The following is a 19,345-nucleotide window of genomic DNA, read 5'->3' on the forward strand; positions in this document are numbered from 1 at the left end:
AATCACGTAAAGCGTAAAGTTTATTTCATCCTATTACACTAACATTACTGTCTATGGATTTAGGCTTAGGCTACTTCTGCCGTGAAAAGCTCGTTAGTCACTCCGCATCCTTTGACTCTTCTTCCAGTATCTCGTATCCTTCTCCCGTCCACCAGTCACAGCGGCCGTTGTCAAAGACATCGTCGGTGACGACTGCTCCCCATTTGTCACCCATACTTGCTTCCACTACTATCCCATCGTCTCCATACACAGGCCAGGGTACGGTACCAATATCATCCGCGGCGATGATGGGTGTGGTGCCGCTGATAAACTGCAGAAACCGCTGCCGAAAGTCAAAAGGGCCGCCTGCGCCGGAGCCGGAGCCCTCAGATGTGTCCTGCTTATCTCTGAAAAGACCGATCATTCCCTGGAGAGGAGCATACCCGGCATCAAACGAGTATGTAGAGTCTGGGAGTCCACGAGCCAGATTTCTGGTGTTGCAGCCCACAAGAATCTCCTCCATCATGCTGATTCCGGAGACAACTTCTTGAGGTGTTTGTGTGCCGAGAAAGTTCGGCGGTGGGTGGAACCAATCGACGAGCTCCTCTCGTGCCTCGTCATCATAGATTTCGGTTTCAACCAAGTCGAGCGTAGTGTTGGAGTATCCATTCAAAATGGAGGTCAGGCGCTTGTTTAGCTCGTCGTGTTGACCGAAACGTTGACCGAAATTGAGAAATGGTGCATTGATGAGCGTGTCCCAAATAGTATGCCCAACCATAAGCTATAGGCACCTCGTTAGTATTTACTAGCTCACGCGTTATAGAGACCGGGGCAGTGGCAATCTCACCTGAAGGGAATCGTTAAAATGGCCGTCTCGAAGCAGGAGCCCTGGATGTTTTGGTGTGAAGTCGCCGCCCACGACAGGGCCGAATACGAGCATGTCCATCGGGGCTGCTCTCACGAGATTTCGGTTGACTTTCATCAAGACAGACGAATCCAAGTCGCGGAGTTCATCGATCGTATATAGACCTTTACCGATAATCACTTTCATGATCTTTAATATGGCTTTCTGCGTGGCGTCGCGGTTGCGTTCGTATTTGCTGTCACTGTCGCTGTCGGAGCTGCGCTTGAAAAAGGGTAGGAAGTCCCAATTGGGGCCAACGGCGATAGCAGATGTAAATGGGGTGGTGCCTTGTAGGTTGTAGGGGGGAGGTTCCGGATTTGTCTGGCCTCCAAATGCCGTGACGTGATGCTGAAACGTTTTTATAGTCAGTTACGTTGGCCGTCTTAAGACCTTGGCTAGACCATGTTCTCACCATTATGGATGCCGCTCCTCCTCCCGAGCCAACGAGGGTGATGCGGTTAGGGTCGCCGCCAAAATTCTCGATGTGTGCTTTAACCCAGTCCATGGCAAGACGCTGGTCCCATAGGCCAGCATTGGCTGAGCCAGCTTCATCGGTAAGCCAGCCAAACATACCGAGCCGGTCTAGAGGCACACATGATTAGCATGAATAGACAGCAGAAGATGCATGCCCCGGAGGCGTCAGGGACAAACCTACAATTGATGGACACTGAAATGGGGAAGTCGGTTCCGCACGGATCCGGATGGGATGACTGGCTGGTGAGGATGGCGGGACTCACTTCGTTTAGATTGATAAAGTTCTTCGAGCCTTTTGCCACAATGTTAGTAACTTGCTTTGCTTTCTACAGAGTGAGAAGGAACATACCGAAGACGAAGGGTGTTGCGCCCAAAGACACCACGACTGGAGCTGCGTGCAAGTCAGAGCCTGTACCATAACCTCTCACACCACATTTGCTCCTCCAGACCACAAAACTCACCTAAGGCGGCTTGGGTCCTGTTGCAAGCCTCCTTTTCAAAGACAGATCGCGGGACAAAGACATCGAGAAACAGGCAGTCCTCCGTCTGGCGGGGGTCCAGCATCTGTTGGTGCATCACGTACTGGCAGTCGAGGCGGTTCCGCTGGTGAACCTGCGGGATCCCCGAGCCCGTGTACATGGTTGCCGCCTTCTTACACAGCCAGTCGGGCACGGCCTGCGGGCAGATGGCCGACAGGCGCTCGTGCTTGAGCACCGATGTGGGGCCGTCGTCGCCGGCCGAGTACGTCACCGCCGTCGGCCTCAAGAACCGCGCCTTGCCCGTCGGCGGCATCCCGTACCGGAGGTTCGAGAAGTTGTAGAAGCTGCCATCATGCTGTTTTTGTCAAACCCCTCTCTAGCTAGCAAGTAATAAACGGTGCCGAAGAGATGCCAAACACTGGAACTTGCATCGTATTCGCCTTCTATCTTGATTCCCCCAATGTCCACAAACGGCTTCTGCTCTGGTGCCAACGGCGATTCATCCGGCAGCGGCGACGCTGACAAGATCGGAACGAGTATCGCGCTCTAGGCGGCTAGGCACTGAGCTGCCTTCATGGTGCTCAAGAGAGGGGGGTTGGAGTCGCCGCGGACATTTCAGAGGGGATAAAGATGTTGACAGTATTAGCTGATGGATGGTTTGATAGCAGAGTGGTGACGAGCTCCAAAAGTTGTGGCAAGGAGAAAAGACGAACTACTCCCAGAGAAACAGAGACCTGACGGGAGATGACATGGGCTCTTCTGGGGTGTATGATCGAGTTGTGGAAGGCGCTCTCCGGCTTGACGTCGGCGACACCGAGAAACGGGTAAGCGCGTTAGCGAATACGCCTGCCGCCCGGACGCAGAGGCCAGGGCAGGTTACTGCCAGGCAATTGCAATAGACCTTGCTAGTAGAAAAGTGTTCTGTAACACCAAAGTACTATAGTACTGTACCAATTCAGTCCCACAAGCCGCTATCAAACTCTTGATTGCTTTGAGCTCGCATCCTGGGCCTTACAAAAGTGACGCGGGTACGGCACAAGTTGTGCAACATCAACATACCAACCTGGGTACTTGGACCAAGGAGCCCAGGGTAGGTAAGTATAGATGTGGAATCAAGAGCCGTCCGTCTTCTGAGCGGGGGTGGATATTCTGCTCTCGAGTCCCGGACGACGGGACAATGTCCTGGCAGTAAACTCGACATCCCCAGGACGTCCTTTTCCGAGTCAGCACTCTACCTTAGACCTACCTTAGACCTAAGGTGAGGTACTTTGAGATATAGGCAGGTGGGTAAGGTAATATGCCTAAGCTAGGTAGGTGGCTGGGGTAGGTAAGGTAGCCAGCCAGCCGTAACTAAATCTCGGTTAAGAAGAATGGGAAACACAGTCACAGAGTCTCAAAGCCATCTTGAACAACAAATGTGGTTCCGTCAAACTGGTATAACAGAGCTATCCCATGCATAGGCACTGCGCAGAGAAACATGTCTACGAGTACCCTGCTGTATGTACCGACGGGAGTTACGGTCTCCCAGACCCTCCCAGCCCTTTCCGCCAGTTAATTTTTTTTTTAGTTTCGCTACCTAATGATGTTGTGCCCCAATCCATCACACTTCCTACTGCCTGCCTGGCAAGTAAAATCCCGGCCTTCATTAGGCATTATACCCGACCCTCCCAAAAAGGTAAAAAAGACACACATCACTCGTCGTCCCCATCGCCGTCCCATCCTCCTCCCAGAACCCTCGCGACGACACTCTCAAAAGCGGCGCGCTCCATGACGGCGCCAAAGTGGGGGCACTTGACAACGCCGAGCAGCTCGCGCTTGAGGGCAGCCAAGATATCCGCGCGGAGCAGCAGGGCGACGGGGTGACGTGCAGCAAGCTCGAACCATGCCTGCACGGGCGTGACCTCAATGTCTCCCGGGACGAGCGATGATGCGAGCCCGTGCAGTGTGTGGAGCGTGAGCCCTGACGCCTGCCACGACAGCCCCATGTCGCCGCCGCCGCTGCTGGCTGCGGGGTTCAGCACCGGGACATCTTCGTGGTCATGGTCATGGTTGTGGCCGTCATCGTCATCTTCTTCATCCTCTCGTTGAGGCGTGTCGGCAGCCTCTTCTTCGTCCCCGTCTGTGTTCTGCGTCATGCTTTGCTCTCCTCCACGCCGCCGCCGCCGCCGTCCCCAAGGGAACTGCGAGCGCGAGGCCGCCCTGAACACTTGCGGGGGTGCCGTTCGTAGAGCCAGTGTTGTCGCCATCATAGTATGACCCGATGCGCGGCTGGACAGGGCAGCGACCTCGGGCTGGAAGTTGGACTGCCGGAAGTGAGCCCGGCAGATGTGCTCTAGTCTGTTTTGTTTTGCGCATCGTGTTAACAACGCTGATATAACCCGCCCCTGTCATGCCATGTTTCCTAACAAGAACAAGGAGCAAGGAGGAAAAGAACAAAAGAAAGAGAGGGGGTTAGAGGTTGGAGCTTTTACGCACGAGAGTATAAAGTTGATGGCTTCCTGCGTCTGCTTGGGAGTCATGTCGGACAAGCTCGCCGGGGTCGACCGCTGCTTGAGGGGAGGTTCCACAGCGGAGGAAGTAGTAACAGCAGTAGCAACAACAACGGCGGGTTCGGGGCCAGGGTCGGGCAGATATTTATGCAAGCTGAGCTGCCCATTTGAGCTCTCATAGTGGCTCGAGCTCGGCGAGCTGCTGACATGGTAGCACGGCTGGTTTGTCGCGTCGTCGAAGCCGAAACTCAGCGTGATGTCCTCGAGCGGCCCCGGCTCGTCCACGTCCATGGCCAGCAGCGACGACAGCGAGTCGGCAGTTAACGACGGCAAGAAGTTTAGCGGCGGCAAGACATTGGCCACGGTGATGGTTGCTGTTGATGCGGTTGTGATGGTCGTCGTGGCGGCAAACGGGGCGGCTGTTGTCACATCAAAGCCGTGCTGGACCTCCGCTCGCTCCTGCCGCCGTCTCTGGACCCGCGCTCTCATGACGCCATTCTCTCTTCGCAGGACTTGCACGTCGTGCACCGTCTGGGAGATCATGTCGCGGATGCGGGCCACGTCGGCCTCGAGCTGGTTGATGTAGTGTGCCTTGCGCTGTCGGTGCTGGAGCTGGGCCTTGCGGACTTGGGCCCGGCGTAGCTTGGCCTTGTCTTGGGGCGTCTGGGTGCTGGTCGAGGAACCGCCGCCCTCTTGTGCTCCTTGTGCTCCCGCTCCTGTTAGTTGCTTGACCTTGGTCTTCTTCACTGACATCGGACCAGAGGGCTGGTACACGGATACATAGACAAAGAGAGAAGAGCCCGTCATGGAGAAGACAGGAGGTGCAAGTCCCGGCTAAGCATTGGGCGCCTCAAGACTCAAACACGCGACAGCGACATAGCCCTGGGGGGGAGAGAGCGCTGCTGCTGGCTGTATATAACAGCGCAGCAACGCGTTATTAGAAATAAGAAAAGATGGGGGTACAAGCTTAGTTGGGGCTTCCAACCAGAGAGAGGAGGGACAGCTGACTGGGCTGGATCACTGAAAAGTGTTTATTCTCCCCCCTCACCCCTTCTTCCCACAATCTCACGACAAATCACCTCAGAGCACCCGTCTTGGCCACACCAAACCCGGCTCGCATATCGAGAGAAGGCCCGCCCGCTTGCACAAGCGCGCGCACTTGGCGCCTGTTTCTCCAGTGTACCAGCATGGATGGAACCAACAGAGACCCAAAGTAGATCAATATCGGTATCAGATGTGGTACTAACTGCCGCCGCTGCCGCAGACGTAGCCTCGTCTAGGGTCTTTTCCCCCAAGTCCGATGTCGTCCGGATCTGTCAAACGACCCCCAACAAGGAAAGGATTGCAGAGGGTGGAGGGTGTGTGTAGAGGGAGGCAAATACGGCATGCGGAAAGGAGTCGGAACTAGGAGCGCGGAAAGACGGAAAGCCGCAACGGGTACGTGTGTAATTAAGACGAGAGTCAGTCATCAAGAGTTTAGAGCCTGGCCTCTGGCCCGAAAGAAGACAAAACAGAGAAGAGAGCCCTTGTTAATCTTCTGCTTGTAAATCTGCCTGACTCTGCTGATGCCTGATGATGTGAGGCGATGATGCAGTGGGAGGGAGTGGTAGAACTCCTGCGGGCGGGCGGGGACCAAGCATTCCCAATCCCGTTTCGATAAGCTTTAGGTATAACTCCGTAGACTTTTGGACTATCCAGAATCGGAACCACAGATACGCGCGCGCGCGCGCACACATGCTGGGATATTGTGGGCGGGGAGCATAAGAAGGAAAGGAACGGAAGGAACTGCTAGGACTTAGGGTGGGAGATGCGATTTCGGTTCGCTGCTTCCCCCCCTTGTTGCAACCTAGGTAAGGTAGGAGGATAAGGTTTAAGGTAGCTTTTTGTTGATTTGCGTTTTGGGCTGCCTTCCCGAGACCGATATGACAAATCTTTGTGATCGCATCGGGCCCGTTTAACGCCATCTCTCGGTTTCCACCCAACCACAACCCACCCGCACGCACGCAACCGGGGGGATCGGGGGAAGGGGGCACGAAAAAAAAAAGTACGAACAAACAGACAGCCCCAACTTGGCGCGTCTATGACATTTTCAATTTTTTTTTGTGGAGAGAGGGTGAGAGAGAGAGAGATATATACGCCAAGGATCACGCACTACACGGCACTACACGGCACGACACGACCTTGTCCATGACCATGTTGCACACGTCGGTCCACGTGTGGGGGCTGAAGGGTCCCCGAGAGAGAGTACATAGAGAAAGACCGAGAGAATGAATTGGAATCGATTATGGGACTGACTTCCCGAGTGAGACGACGGATTCGGATTATACCGCGTACGTATGGGGGGATAGGAAAGAAAAATCGGAAATACAAATAAATGCAAATACAAAAGACAGACAAAAAGTGATATGGCCAAGGTTACTCACCTGCTGCTGTCCCATCGTGTCCGTGTCCGTGTCCACGTCCCTCCTGTCCCACGCTCTCGTCCGAGACGAACGTGATGTTGCGGCGGGCTGATGCTGATAGCGCTTCCCTTGACCGCTTCCAGAAGGAAGTGAACGACGGGCGGCCGGGGTTGTTGTTGGCGTCTTGTTGTTTGTCGTTGTCCGCCATGTTAGATACCGTGGCTAGCGGCAGCAAGCAACAGGTCTGATCTCGTGCGCCAAGAGTTCGCCCCTTCTCTCTTCCCTTCACGCGTTTGTCGCCCCTTCGAAATAATGAATTAAATAATAGTAATCAGCTGGGGTTCGAAATTCCCCAAACGGTCGGGAAGGCTGCCGATTTCACATTCAGCCGGCCAATCAATCACTGTGCCGCACGTCAGTCACCCCGGTCCCTCCATCTCTTCTCACCTTCTCTTTGGATGACGGGTTTCCTTGACTGAGGGAGCCTGCAGATATGGAATATCCCACAGGTGCGCACGAGAAGTTTGTAAACAAGGGGCTGTTGGATTCTTTTTAAAGAAGTACAGGTCAATTAGGGGTTAGAGAGATGGGACTTGAAACCTCAAACTGTCGCGACTCCTTGATATCATTGGCGATTGAGCCGTGCCTACTGAGTACTTATGTAGCCCTCACCAAGTCCTCGTGCCCAACGCTAGAAACGCCCCTGTCATGCTTTGCCACTGTCGCAAATGCCAAAGAAAAAAAGTGTTTCCCATAGGCCCAAGATTGCATCGGTAATCCGTAATCGATTCAATGATTCAAATCCATCCCCTTCCCGTTACCTCAGCCATATCGTTTGACGCCGCCAAAATGGGCCCCAATCATGTCTTGAAATTGCATCTCTCTCTGTGATGCGTCTCATCGTCCTAAGCTGCGCCTGAATCTCTCCTCCATGTCGTGCCTATTTCCGTCAATCGCCCTCGTCCGGATCGCTCTCGCTGTCTTCATCGTCGCTTCCCATGCTAAGCACTGCCATGGGTTGCCAAGACACGTAGTTGTTCTGCAAATCGAGCCAACGCTTGGCAACGGGTAGCTGGAAAGGGTCAAACGGAAAGCAAGCCTCCAGATGGGTCCACTTCTCGTTATCAAACTCGAAACCCGAGTCGCGAAGAGCCCCGCCTGTGGCATAGCTGCCGGTAGAGAATTGAGACAGCTGCACGTTCTTGTTCTTCTCAATTTGTGGATATCTGTTTGACGCTGTGAGCAAAGATGCCGGTGATACAGAAAACGGGGGACTCAATCCCCACCCACACGTGGAGAGACGTACATATATATGAGTCCGAGGTGATGAGATAATCTCGCGAACTCGTCAACAATTACCGGCGAGCAGCACTTGAGGGGCTGGGATAAGGTCAGCAAGTGTCCAGGCTGGGAGAGGAGAACCGAACTCACATTGAGCTTGGAGGCAATATTAGCTTGCATCTTAGATCTCAAGCCGGCCATCCAGGGCAAGTCTTGCCCAATGAACGACGCAGGATCGTCCCAGTCGAGACTAGCCGGGACCAGGTCACGGTCGATCAGGTCTCGCCAGCGGAAGCAGAAGATCTAGAGGGCACAAGGTTAGCTGGCGTGCTGCTGGTACTAGGAGAAACCAGGATAGTGGTGATGAGTCGACCTCCAGGGCCGTGCAACCACTTACGTAAAGTAGGCCTTGGAAGTACGCACTGCGTCATGGTCAGTACTTGTCACCACATAAACTGGAACGCCGGAACCTACTAATACTGGCCATAGCGCCGTACATCTGGGCCGCGACAGCTGGTATGAGTGACCCGGAAGTTATCGATGTAGTATAGAAATGTCTGGACAATCTTTTGCACCAGGTCGCTCTCCAGTTTCGCGCCTCTTGCAGTGAAACTCGCCTGGGATGTTCGTTAGCGTCCCGAAACGCACTGCCGATGTGGCAAGATAACTCACCAAATAAGCAACCGCTGCTTGTTTGACAATCGGCGGTCTTTTTGACTCAAATCTGGTGACAAGTCAGCATTGTCTCGGGTCCTGTCTCTAGCCATCCCCGATGCTCGGTTCCCGTTTAAAACAACTTACGCGATGTTAAAAAGGGTTCCGGTGAACGTCTCCATGAATAGGCGTGATTTCATGGCGAATTTGAAGAGCAAATACTGCGTGTGCCGAGATTTGAAATGCTGGTGCAAAAGAAGATTAGCAAGCTTGGAGGGAAGGTAGAGATATTTAATCCGTGGGATTTTTTCAAAACATACCGGAAGTATGACATTTGAAAAGTCGCTCAGTAAATCGTGGAAAGCCTCTTGAGCTTCAGGAGTCTCAGGATTCTCGAATACTGGAGTATATATAGCAAACATCAAGTCCATGATGGCGTCCATCGTCTCGAGCTTGCTCTTGATCATGTCCACGCGCCTCGTCTGCTCGTCGTCACCTTCTTGGTCACTCACAACTGAATCGGCATCACTATCTTCTCCGTCGTCGCTCTTAGCATCCGACGATTCCAGCTGTCGGAGCACCGCCTTGGTGGTCTCGTCGTCGTCATTTTCAAGGTCCAACGTCATTTCCATGTCAAGTTTGACGAGCCGCGAAAGAATCAGCTCCATGATATCCCTTTCCAGCTCGGGTCTGTCCGTCTTAAGCCGGAGTAGGTGGTTGATGTATTCCACGTGAACGGCCTTTGAATCCTCAGTATAAGGAAACTTGGCCGACACGAGGTCTATAATGATGTGGCGCCCGTCGGGGAAAAGCTCAAGGAGGTATCTCAGGCCGAGATGGAGTCGGTCTTTCTTGGTCTCAGCTTGCACGGGCGGAAACCCGGGCACAGACGAGCCCTTGTTAGAGCATGTCTGGGCGTCTGCGAATTTGTCGACCATCATGGAGAGGATCTGCGTGAAGAAGGAGCCCTGGACAGACGAGAGCGCCGCTAGGAGCTGGATATAAGCCCGCGAGAAATCGTCGTCCCTTTCGAGCCACGAGCACCGGAGAATGCTCCTGGCAAGACCGGCACACGACCTGCCAAGCAGGGGGACATGGCTTGTCAGGGCGATGACGTAGACTACCAGCTCCTGCTGCTTCGTCTCGTCTTCCACCTCCTCGGGAGGCGAGTGCTGCTTGTGGCTCGGGGCGAAGAGATCCTTCAGATTGTCGTAATCCTCGTCGTCCCCACGGCTATGTCCGTCGAGCGCCTGCCTCACCTCCCGCTTCGCATCGCCGAGCGACTTGTTGCCAATGTCTCTCACCACGTTGAGACTCTCATTGAAGACGACCGTCTTCCTCTTTTTCGTTGGGCTCGCAAGCTCGTCGCTATCGTCGTCGTCGGGTCGAGATCGCGTGCCGAGGACCGAGACAGTTTTGCGTAAAATGGGCTTGATGGCCGAGGAACCGGCAGCAGCGGTCACGGGCGCCCGGCTCCTACGCGTGGAGGGGGTGATGGTTGTCATGGGGGCGGCTGTTTCGCCCGTTGCCCTGATGAGGGGTGCGTCGTCCCTCGGGCGGGCGGAGCGGTGGGCCGTGGCGCTGTCTTCTTGAGAAGCGCTAGATATTTAACGGCGAGGGAATATAAAAGGTAGGCATTCCGCTAGACATAATCGTCGTTGTTGTCGCGCTGTTGGAAATTTGCGACAACGTTACTTTTCGCTGGCGCTTGCATCCATGCCCAAACTCAAGAGTTTCTCCGACCCCAACTGGCCTCGGGTGCCCACCTTTCCTACTGGCAGATGAAAAATATTTTGGAAAATCAGGGACCTTCCCCGCCTGTGGGGCACGTGCACTTCGGCACCTGTGGGCTGGCGGGACCCGATTAGGAAAGCGGTGAGCGGTCGGCAGCTAGTTTCAATAATGAGAACAACCGATGGCTTAGAACCTCGCATGTACAAAGTAGTGCTATAAACAACTCAAATTACTGCCGAGCTTGCCTCATGAACCGCTAGACACGCTATATGTTAGATATTGCTAAAATCACGACCCGCGATACCTACCTTACCCTCTAACCGCAAATAAACGCCAAGTGGCGTCGCGAAGCACGGACAACGTCAAAAGCGGAAGGGTGGACAACGATATCTACAATTATATACCTATGTAGAGATGCCCATCGCCGAGGAACGTCAGGCTTCCGGTCTGCATCACCTTAAAGCCAAAAAAAAAAGCTAAACCTAAAATTGCTGCCGAAGTTGATCACTCTTGTGAGATGACCGAGGGGCACTCTCCCCCAATAGGAAATAACAAAATACAATGTCAGCCAATCTCTACTAAATGTTTTGAATCCTTTGCCTCCTATTCCCCCGGTTTCCATTGCCCTCATGCCCCAAACCACTCCGTAAGCTCCTTTGGCCTAGCTGGCACAGTTCCCGTCCTTTGACGAACTGGCTAGGGCCGGAGCAAAAGGCTAAATCTGTAATTATACACGCGCGAAGGTAGCTAAGTGGATGTTGCTAAGAGGCTGGCTAAGTCTCCAAAAGGAGAGCCGAGCCGCCTTAATACTCGCCACCTGCGCCGTTGTGGCCTGGTTGAGCGCTGTACATGTTGTAGCCTTCTCCGCCTTCTGGTTGGCCGCCGAGGTCGCCACCGGGGAAGGCGCTGGGCCCTGGGTTCGAACCGCCGGCCGCACCGTATCCTTGGCTGTTGGGTCGGTTCTGTTGGTTCTCGCCCCTGTTCGACTGGGACTGCTGCTGTTGTACGTTAGTCAGGGTCTGTTAGAGATATTAAACAGAAGATACGATACACGCGTGGGTGCGGGATCTGGTGAGGGAGGTAGGGGGAAGAGAATCGACCTACCTCACGATATTTGGCGAGATAGATTTTCAGTGCCTCGGAGTAATTCTCGAATCCGAGAGAAGTCATGGCAAAGAGTATATCCTCGCCATTGACAGTTTTCCTCTTCTCTTGATGGCACTTCTCAGAGGCTGTGTGTGATAGGTCAGATATCTAGGATCCATCAAGAATGCGGCTCTGCCGCCGCCAGGCTAGACTTACCTTCGCTTGTAATGAAGGAAATGAACTCGCTAACGCATTCTTGCATGCATTCTTTTGCTTCTTTTGCAATCTTGGCGTTATCGGGCAACGCGTTCTTCATGATACGGGCAACTGGCGCAAAGTTGCGGATGTTAGCATCACATCCATCGTACCTATCGTTCTTGGCGGAGGAGGAGGAGGAAGCGGCTTGCGCTTCTGGCGACTTGGATGGCGAATCGCGAGACATGGGCTCGGGAGGATGCGCGGCTGTTGGGAGAGGCAGAGGAGGGGCGACGCCAGTCTGCGCGAGTGGTGTCTTCACCGGCATGCAAGCGCAGGACGTCGGCTTCAACGGCCGAAATACCACACCAAGCGTACGCGAATCATGGCGAACCAAGCAAAAGGGCAACGGAGAGACACACGACGTACCATTGGCTATGGGCAACCACCGGTCCTGTTCTTTTACCTCGAACTCATAGGCGAGCGCGGTCGAGTGTGGGTCCTGGGGGTCGTTCATTTGTGCGTCGTCTTCGGGTGACGGTGCACCTTGTTCGACCTCCTTCGTATTGGATTGGGGGGAGTCGGACATATTTGGCTACCTGCAGCGGCTGCTGGCTTCTTGTAAATTCCTTGGACTACTAGCTTACACAGCCGGGATGGAGACTGCGATGTGTCGTTGGACACGTTGCAAGGGTGGTCAGGCTTCAGACTTTGCTTTTTCCTCCCTGGCGGCCTAGAACTGCAGAGAGCCTGCGTCAAGCGTCACTTCTCCGCGTCCCAGGATTACGTTCTACCGGTTTCCCTGCCTGATCTTTAGGCCGTGACGAAGCCTAGCTGTGGCTGGCGACGTACGGGTACGGGTAGGAAAGGGGGGGGTGTATATGGGAGAGAGGTGGGGTGGCGTGAGGGGTGTGGAGGAGGCAAGGGGTGGCGATGGACGATGGGTAGAAGCCCGAGTCTGGCAGTGTGAGCCCGAAGGGCACGCCGAGCGCAGCAGAGACGAGGCCTGATACGTGTGCTGCGGGTCCTACTAAGAGTTGGTACCGTATGTACCAGGTAGGCAGGCAGGTAGGCAGGCAGGTTAAGGTAGGCGGGTAGGTAAGGTAGCCTCTTGGCCTAGCGTTCTGTACGCCCGCTGCCGGATCGCGCCCTGCTGCAGGTTGTTTTGTCTGGCGGTCCAGGAAGACGAGTGGTCCGCGGGAGCGACCAGCTGTAGCTACTCCGTGGGCCGGGTTCGACGACAGGTGTCGGCCGGCGCGCGCGTGTCTCTGTGCTGCTGCTCACGGGTCGTCGCCGTTACACCAAACGGCGGCTTCGATGGTAGTAAGTGGTTGGCTAGGTGCGGCAGGCACAGAGCAGGTTCGTCCAGAGTCGGCCGCGCGGGGAGAGGGCTGGGAGCAGAGAGATTAGCTGTGCTGCCACGGCCTGATTGCGTGCCTGTGCCTCGTGGGATGTCTGCAGAGTCGCGTCAGAGAGCAGCGCTTGCCCGCGGTACAGGTACGGGTGCGGGTGCGAGGGTGAGGGCGTGACGGTGACGGTGACGGTGAGGGCGACGGCGGAGCCAGGCCAGAGCCAGAGCCCAGCGATGGATGCGATGGGACGAGATGCAGTCGGCGCGTGCGCGCGCGCCATGCAATGCGCCTGGCCACCTACACGTACGTACCTTGGGCAGGCTAGGTTGCAAACAAACTGGGCTGTTTCCCCTTGGCCCCGAGTCCACGTTGACTACCTTAGTCTTCTGCTGCAACTTCTGAGTGGGTGGTGTCTGAGCTGGCCTTGAACCTTGTCCTTGTCTTGGGGTCTGCGATGCATGGAAAACTGATGCGAGAGGGCTGCAGACGTGGGGTTGTGCAGTGGGAAAGAAGTCGGGTGAAAAGAGAATGCGGGTGAAGCGGGTCTTGGAATCAAATGGGGCACTCCCAATCCACACCCCGCCGGCCCGCCCACTACCAGCCCAAGCTCGTCCAGCACCATGACAACAAGCTCCATCGCCAAGCCCACGAAGCGGTGATCAATAGCTCTTGCCAGGGCCCAAGTAGCGTCTACTTGGCGGCCCCGCTCCCCACCGCCTCTTTTCTCCATATCGCCGGGTACCGCCTACCTTACCTTTTGTCACTGGCCCGTTTCAGAGAGCTCAGTTGCCATCATGACAGCTCCAAACTCAATTGCCTCTGGTTGCGGCGCCTCAGCGTTTTGCTCAACAGACTCGATGGTGTAGGCGTACATCTTCTTTTACTAGTCTTTGGTTTGACTCTCCTGTACAAGCCATTGAGCAAGGCGCCGGCGAATTGTAGTAGATCAGAGAAGTCGCTCAGTCCCCCGCCATGAACAAGGAATCAATGTGGCGTAAAAGTTCACACACCCACCCTCCTGCTCTGCCCCTCGGCATATTTCCCTTAGGCTGAAGGGAGAATAGAAAGAATAGCAAAATTTTCTCGACATCGACACCATGCATTAGACGATGCATCTCCAGTCAATGTGAGTAAGCCGGCCACACACTGTGGTCCATGTACCATGCAACGCTGCATGCCTATTCTTTTCTTTCCTGCTGCAACGCAGACACCGGCTGGTGCTGGTACTCCTCTTCTCACCCTTCTGAGCTTTCCCGTCAAGAGCGGTGAAAGGGATTTTTTTTGTTTCCGCAGGCCTTGACCAATTTGAGGAAAGGGGCCGGATCCTGTATTGATTCTCTCTGCATTGGGCAATGCCAATTATATTCAAAGCAGCCAGTACGGAGTATCCTCCTAACCTGGCAAACCCGAGACGTTGTGAACTAGAGCCGCGCGAGCTTATTCCTGTGCTGCTAGGCAACCCAAGGGTGATTGCCGGTTATGGAGGGGGAATCTGGCAGATGATTCGACAATGGCTGTCATGTCCAAACACGTAGGGCAGGAACAGGAAGGCTGACGGGACGAGCCTGATGAGACCATGACGGCGTTTGGGGTGAAAGGCTGGGCCCTGGAGGGGTCTCGGAAAAGAGTTGTGGTGACTGGCTGGAAAACAAATCTCGGTCGGCTCGAGAGACACGGCTGTGAGACAAGGTGAGGTGATGAGTGGTGTCGCGAGTTTGATTTTGTGCCCAATAGTAAAATTTACAGCCGGCTCGTCGACGCCATTGGGAGGAAATGCCCACAGGGTTAGCTCATTGGTTTATCGGCGAATGCGGAGAACGTTAGGCGCCATCGCCTCAAACCCATCCATTTCCATAGGGCCGCAGCTCGCCCAACCATTGCGGAGGAGACGCACGGCTAGTGCAACGGAAGTCTCTCTCCTTCCACCTCTAGCCTGCGAGGTATCATACAGATATCTCATGTACCATGCAGTGATGAGATCAACTCGCCAGAAAGTGTGCAAGGGCGTTGGTGTATCACAGGTCGAGTTGAGGCAAATAAATAAAGATGTCTTGCATACGTAAAGAAGTATTTCGCATCTCTGGCGAGACGAGAATCCGACCGAGGGGGTGGAAGGCTGAAGCTGGCTGGCAAACCCCCACCCGCCATGGCCACACCTTCTCGTTAACAACAGACACAGATGCATAGTCCAATCGCGGCCCAACTGCTTCGACCGGTGTTTCCGGCGTGCTAGTTGGGCATCGCGACCTCCATGCCGCTTGGCTGCAGCTGGTTTGGACAACAAACATGAATTTATTTTGTTTTGTATGTACAACTCATCAACACCATCTCGGGCCATAGCCACGAAATCTCCTTTTTAAGGCTGTCGCCCGCCTTGGCTGGGAGACGGCTACAGCTTCCTCCCTACATCCAAGTTTATTTCGTGTTCGTGTACATAGTATTCCGTATGTACGGATTCTTTAGAGCGTGGGCGGCCGCACAGGGTCTCGATTTCCTAGGCTAGCTCGCTAGTTTATCGGCCGCCTTCCTTGTGCGGCTAGAACTTGAAGACATGGGTGGGAAACAGAGAGAGAAGAACGTCATCACTCGAGGCGCTTTGAGTATTTGCGCCGCTTTTCCATATCGTGATCCGCACGGACTATACACGTTGACACCACACTCAGGTTGATGACATGGCACTCGGGCGGGACATTTCTTTTGCCATGCAGATTCTCCCTTAGGTCATGGAGAGCTCTGAGTATAGTGGGGTTTCTCATGTTACTATGACTGAACCACTTGGACGTTGTTCTTCTTCTGCAGAGGAGGTTAGATCAGACATTGCGGGTAGGATCCAAGAAAGGAAAAGGAGGGTCAAGGGACTGCGTTGACACGGCATACCTTCCACTTCTCAAGCTCCTCCTGCTTGGACTTGTACTGCTTAACCAGGTCCTCGAGGACGTTCTTGAGGCCCTCTGCGTTTGTCTCGAGAGCCGGGATCACATCCGTGACGGTCCTCTCCACTAGTACGCCATTTATCATGCGGAAGCATTTGCGGTCCCCCGGAAGCGGCCCTAGGGTGTCAAGGACGAGTCTGTATCGGACCAAGTAAGGGGATGAGCGGTGAGAGCAGGCCAAGCAAGGCAGCAAGCGGTGTGAAATATGCCGTGACAGCGGAGGAAAGCCGGGGGAGGGGATGAGCGGGAAGTTAAAGGGGTGCGAGCCGGCGGTCCAGTTTGCACCACCTTGTTTTGTAACTTACTTGTGCTCCTCAGACTCTTGCTCGACATCGCCGATTTTCTGCGCAAGCGCCTGAAGTGTGTTTTTGTAAGTGGTATATTGCACCTGTAAATCTGCTGCAGCGTCAGGTCAGGCACTAGCTTCCAGGGTTTGCTTGCGGAACGGCGGATGTACCTTGCTGCCTCTTAGCCGAGACTTGTGGCGACGCCATGGCGATGCGTTTCTTTTATTAACTTAGAGAAGAAGAGACAGTCGTTTAAAAATCAAGAAACGGCAGTTGATGGGAGAAAAGATGTAGTCTTGGGTTGATCAGAGCCAATGCAATTGGTGGGGGAATCAGGAAAGCAGTCACTAGAGGCAGGTGGTCCAAGCTTCTCGCTTTGGCCGCCTGAAAAAGTTTGGCCGACTGGTGGAGAAGTTCCTAGGCGTTTCTGGCTGACGCGACGGACTTCGCCTTTTCGACCCTCTTCGACAAAACCCCCATCGCCCATTCAAGCTACCTGGTCCCCTACAGAGCGCGAGAGAATCACCTCAAGATGCATCCTCACCTCCACACTAAAGACAACACTGGCAAGCGGTCCATTTTCTGCTCCCTTCACCAAATCGTTTCTAACCCTGCTTCTAGGGTGCGAAGAGGTCATGGTCGCGCTCGAGGAATGTCACGCCAGAGGATTCATGTGGAAAGCCATAGGGATGTGCACCAGCCAGAAGGATAACCTCACCAAATGCCTCAAAGCCGAGCGTTTCAAGAACCAGACGGCGAACCGAAACGAGGTCCAAAGCAGGAAGGATCGGGTGCGGCAGCTATGGAAAGAAATCGACGAGACCTCCTGATCAAAACCACGCCGCAAACACCACCCCGCATCCATTTTCACGGTCTCCTCATAATACCTCGGCTTTGATGCTCAAATACTAGCATGTGGGCGTTGATCGTCGCTAATCGTCAAGGCGGCCTACAAGAGAGTTTCGTGCAGCGCACGCACGCGAGGGAATCACGATCACGAGTCGTCACTGCACGACCAGCCCCAAGAGTCGGCATTACTGTATAACAAGGTGGCTAGAGGCAAGGCAAAACTCGCAGCATTAGACATGTTGTACATTATGGCATTTTCTGTCCTCTCTCAGTTCGTGTCATCCAGCTATCCCCGACTCTTGGCCCGTCTACAGAGTACGGCGGAACTCATTGCCGAAAGTAAGCAAGCCGAAGGAAGCAAGCACGGACAACAAGATGGGAACCGGCTTGCGGAGTCGGATGGCGCGGGGGATTGAAGAGCCGCCGAGGACGACAGACGCCAGAAGACTTAGTTCGACGCCGTAGGGCTGGTTGTTCTGTTGGCGATAGCCGCCGAGCCCATCTGACCAAGTCGAATTAGAACTCGTCAATTTCAAGCCGTCGTCGCTGTACGCCGCCCAGAGAAGGAGAAGAAGCGCATAAGAAACCTACAGAGAAGGCCAACCGCGCACCCAGCAACAATGCTTGGTACGCTCTTTGTCCGAGCGAAACCAATAATTCCGCCCGTCGCCGTCAACGCCGCGAGAACGTACGAAGGGAATTCTAGGCCCTTTCGAGGTGTTAGCTAAGAATAATTCCAAGCCATGCCTTAGGGCCCGTTACCATATTGAGTGTGTGGTTAACTGCTGTGTTGGTGTTGTCCTTTTGATGCCTTGCTGTTCGTTGTTGTTTAGAGCTCTCGGACCTCGAGGTAAGCGGAACCGAGGTCCCGCATTTCATCATTCGTCCGAAGCTCAGCGCGGGGACCCGACGTATGGAAATGTGGGGCTAGTTGGTCAACCATTGCATTACTCCGTATATGTGCCGTTTAAGCCAGTGAAGCAGACAGGCTCCGGGACATTGACATCAACACCCTCGAATTTTTGTGTCATTCAGGAGGCAATTTTGACACCCGCGACCACCTTCCTTGGTTTACACTGAAGCGCAGAAAGCATTACTATTCTAAACCCAACATATCCTCGATATCGATGATTTGCCGACCTCTCCGTTCGTCAAGTCACCCGCTACCGCCAAGTCTGTGCACACCTCAGTCTGGTTTAAAAGAGGATCCCCGAATATGGCTTGGGACGTTTGAAGGCGGCGTGGATAGTATTGCCAGTTTAGAAGTGGCCAGAGTATATATCCTTGTTTATGGCAACACGGGCAGAATCTTGCGTCTGAAGCCACGTGCGAATAACTTGGTGAATATAACAGAGCATTGCCCTGAGCCGCGCGGTAGGTATATTAGATGTTCCCGAGTGACTAATGAATTACACGAGACTCCTGGTATGTTGGCCTGCGGCGTCAACAGGGCAAAGGGACAGCCAAGCCTGAACCAGCCACAGCTTTCTTTCTGAGGGACTGAGCAAGTGACAACAACTTAACCATGTCCCGAGCTGGAAGTAGGCATTTTGTGTGTGGTGCCTCAGGGAAAGCCGTTGGTGAAGTTCTGAGGTGATGTGATGCGAAACATATCACGACCAGGGACAGAATACACGAGATTATCCTCAAGACTCGGTAGGATCGTGAAAGACTCGGACACGATTAAATGTAGGGATTAATAGGCCCTTGGGGGCTCGGGCATTGCCGGCCAAGGAACCCAACAGGTCCCTTTGAGCGGCCCCTGATTGCGGACAATCCTTCGATATGCGCAGCTTTTTACTTGAGGAGCCATGTGGGCACTCTTCTACACAAGAGTTGGCGGGTACATTGGCCGGTCTGGGGGTGGACAATTGCAAGCAATATTCAACCAGCAAACCAGCGGAGATCCTAGCTACGTCGTAAGATCGATAGTTGTCTGCGCATGGAGCACAAGGACTCACCATACCGCGCCCCGGGATAAAACGTGTATTTTGGAATGTTAGAATACCCGACAACAGACAGTTGTAGGGAAGGGAAGTCACCTTTCCGAAGTCGAGTCTTGGGCAACGAAAATTCTATTCCATCCAACCAACCAACATACCACGTCATGATTTACTGCTCGCATGTCTATGAGTCCCAGTTTGGCGATATGTATTGAAATTCAATAAATCGCATTTGCGGCGGCCGGGAACTCTAGCCAACCCGCTGCAGTCCTGCCGAATAATGTGGCAGTGCTGGTGCCGTGCC

General features: G+C 54.1%; 7 protein-coding genes across 7 annotated transcripts; 1 reads left to right on the plus strand and 6 right to left on the minus strand.

Annotated features, from left to right (window-relative positions):
* Window positions 1-97: 97 nt before the first annotated feature.
* Window positions 98-2,149, minus strand: B0T26DRAFT_746098 (Carboxylesterase family-domain-containing protein; the record flags this gene model as incomplete). The annotated part of the gene is made up of 6 exons (XM_060444656.1): window positions 98-760; window positions 827-1,231; window positions 1,296-1,465; window positions 1,539-1,649; window positions 1,707-1,748; window positions 1,819-2,149. 6 exons carry the CDS (start codon window positions 2,147-2,149, stop codon window positions 98-100), a joined length of 1,722 nt encoding a protein of 573 aa, XP_060303027.1.
* A 1,098-nt stretch (window positions 2,150-3,247) lies between these two features.
* On the minus strand, window positions 3,248-7,053 carry B0T26DRAFT_687321 (uncharacterized protein). Its single transcript, XM_060440934.1, has 3 exons — window positions 6,749-7,053; window positions 4,312-5,026; window positions 3,248-4,173 (listed from the first exon to the last, which is right to left on the minus strand). The coding sequence occupies exons 1-3, from the start codon at window positions 6,933-6,935 to the stop codon at window positions 3,528-3,530; spliced, it is 1,548 nt and encodes a 515-aa protein (XP_060303028.1). The 5' UTR covers window positions 6,936-7,053; the 3' UTR covers window positions 3,248-3,527.
* Window positions 7,054-7,676: 623 nt separating this feature from the next.
* Window positions 7,677-10,167, minus strand: B0T26DRAFT_634787 (RNA polymerase I-specific transcription initiation factor RRN3; the record flags this gene model as incomplete). The annotated part of the gene is made up of 8 exons (XM_060436662.1): window positions 7,677-7,953; window positions 8,034-8,107; window positions 8,159-8,311; window positions 8,406-8,430; window positions 8,483-8,625; window positions 8,681-8,732; window positions 8,810-8,907; window positions 8,983-10,167. The coding sequence occupies 8 exons, from the start codon at window positions 10,165-10,167 to the stop codon at window positions 7,677-7,679; spliced, it is 2,007 nt and encodes a 668-aa protein (XP_060303029.1).
* Window positions 10,168-11,199: 1,032 nt separating this feature from the next.
* On the minus strand, window positions 11,200-12,266 carry B0T26DRAFT_736905 (histone-fold-containing protein; the record flags this gene model as incomplete). Its single annotated transcript, XM_060443381.1, has 4 exons — window positions 11,200-11,394; window positions 11,501-11,628; window positions 11,699-11,809; window positions 12,107-12,266. 4 exons carry the CDS (start codon window positions 12,264-12,266, stop codon window positions 11,200-11,202), a joined length of 594 nt encoding a protein of 197 aa, XP_060303030.1.
* Window positions 12,267-15,789: 3,523 nt separating this feature from the next.
* B0T26DRAFT_670484 (Prefoldin beta-like protein) lies at window positions 15,790-16,456 on the minus strand (the record flags this gene model as incomplete). The annotated part of the gene is made up of 4 exons (XM_060439182.1): window positions 15,790-15,822; window positions 15,907-16,099; window positions 16,268-16,358; window positions 16,420-16,456. 4 exons carry the CDS (start codon window positions 16,454-16,456, stop codon window positions 15,790-15,792), a joined length of 354 nt encoding a protein of 117 aa, XP_060303031.1.
* Window positions 16,457-16,781: 325 nt separating this feature from the next.
* Window positions 16,782-17,079, plus strand: B0T26DRAFT_736907 (cytochrome c oxidase biogenesis protein Cmc1-like protein; the record flags this gene model as incomplete). The annotated part of the gene is made up of 2 exons (XM_060443382.1): window positions 16,782-16,815; window positions 16,871-17,079. 2 exons carry the CDS (start codon window positions 16,782-16,784, stop codon window positions 17,077-17,079), a joined length of 243 nt encoding a protein of 80 aa, XP_060303032.1.
* A 163-nt stretch (window positions 17,080-17,242) lies between these two features.
* B0T26DRAFT_56798 (transmembrane proteins 14C-domain-containing protein) lies at window positions 17,243-18,102 on the minus strand. The gene is made up of 3 exons (XM_060435586.1): window positions 17,861-18,102; window positions 17,690-17,807; window positions 17,243-17,600 (listed from the first exon to the last, which is right to left on the minus strand). Exons 1-3 carry the CDS (start codon window positions 17,978-17,980, stop codon window positions 17,407-17,409), a joined length of 432 nt encoding a protein of 143 aa, XP_060303033.1. The 5' UTR covers window positions 17,981-18,102; the 3' UTR covers window positions 17,243-17,406.
* Window positions 18,103-19,345: the final 1,243 nt, after the last annotated feature.

The sequence above is a fragment of the Lasiosphaeria miniovina genome, assembly GCF_030549165.1.
Source record: "Lasiosphaeria miniovina strain SMH2392-1A chromosome Unknown B0T26scaffold_1, whole genome shotgun sequence".
In the NCBI taxonomy this organism is placed as follows: Eukaryota; Fungi; Ascomycota; class Sordariomycetes; order Sordariales; family Lasiosphaeriaceae; genus Lasiosphaeria; species Lasiosphaeria miniovina.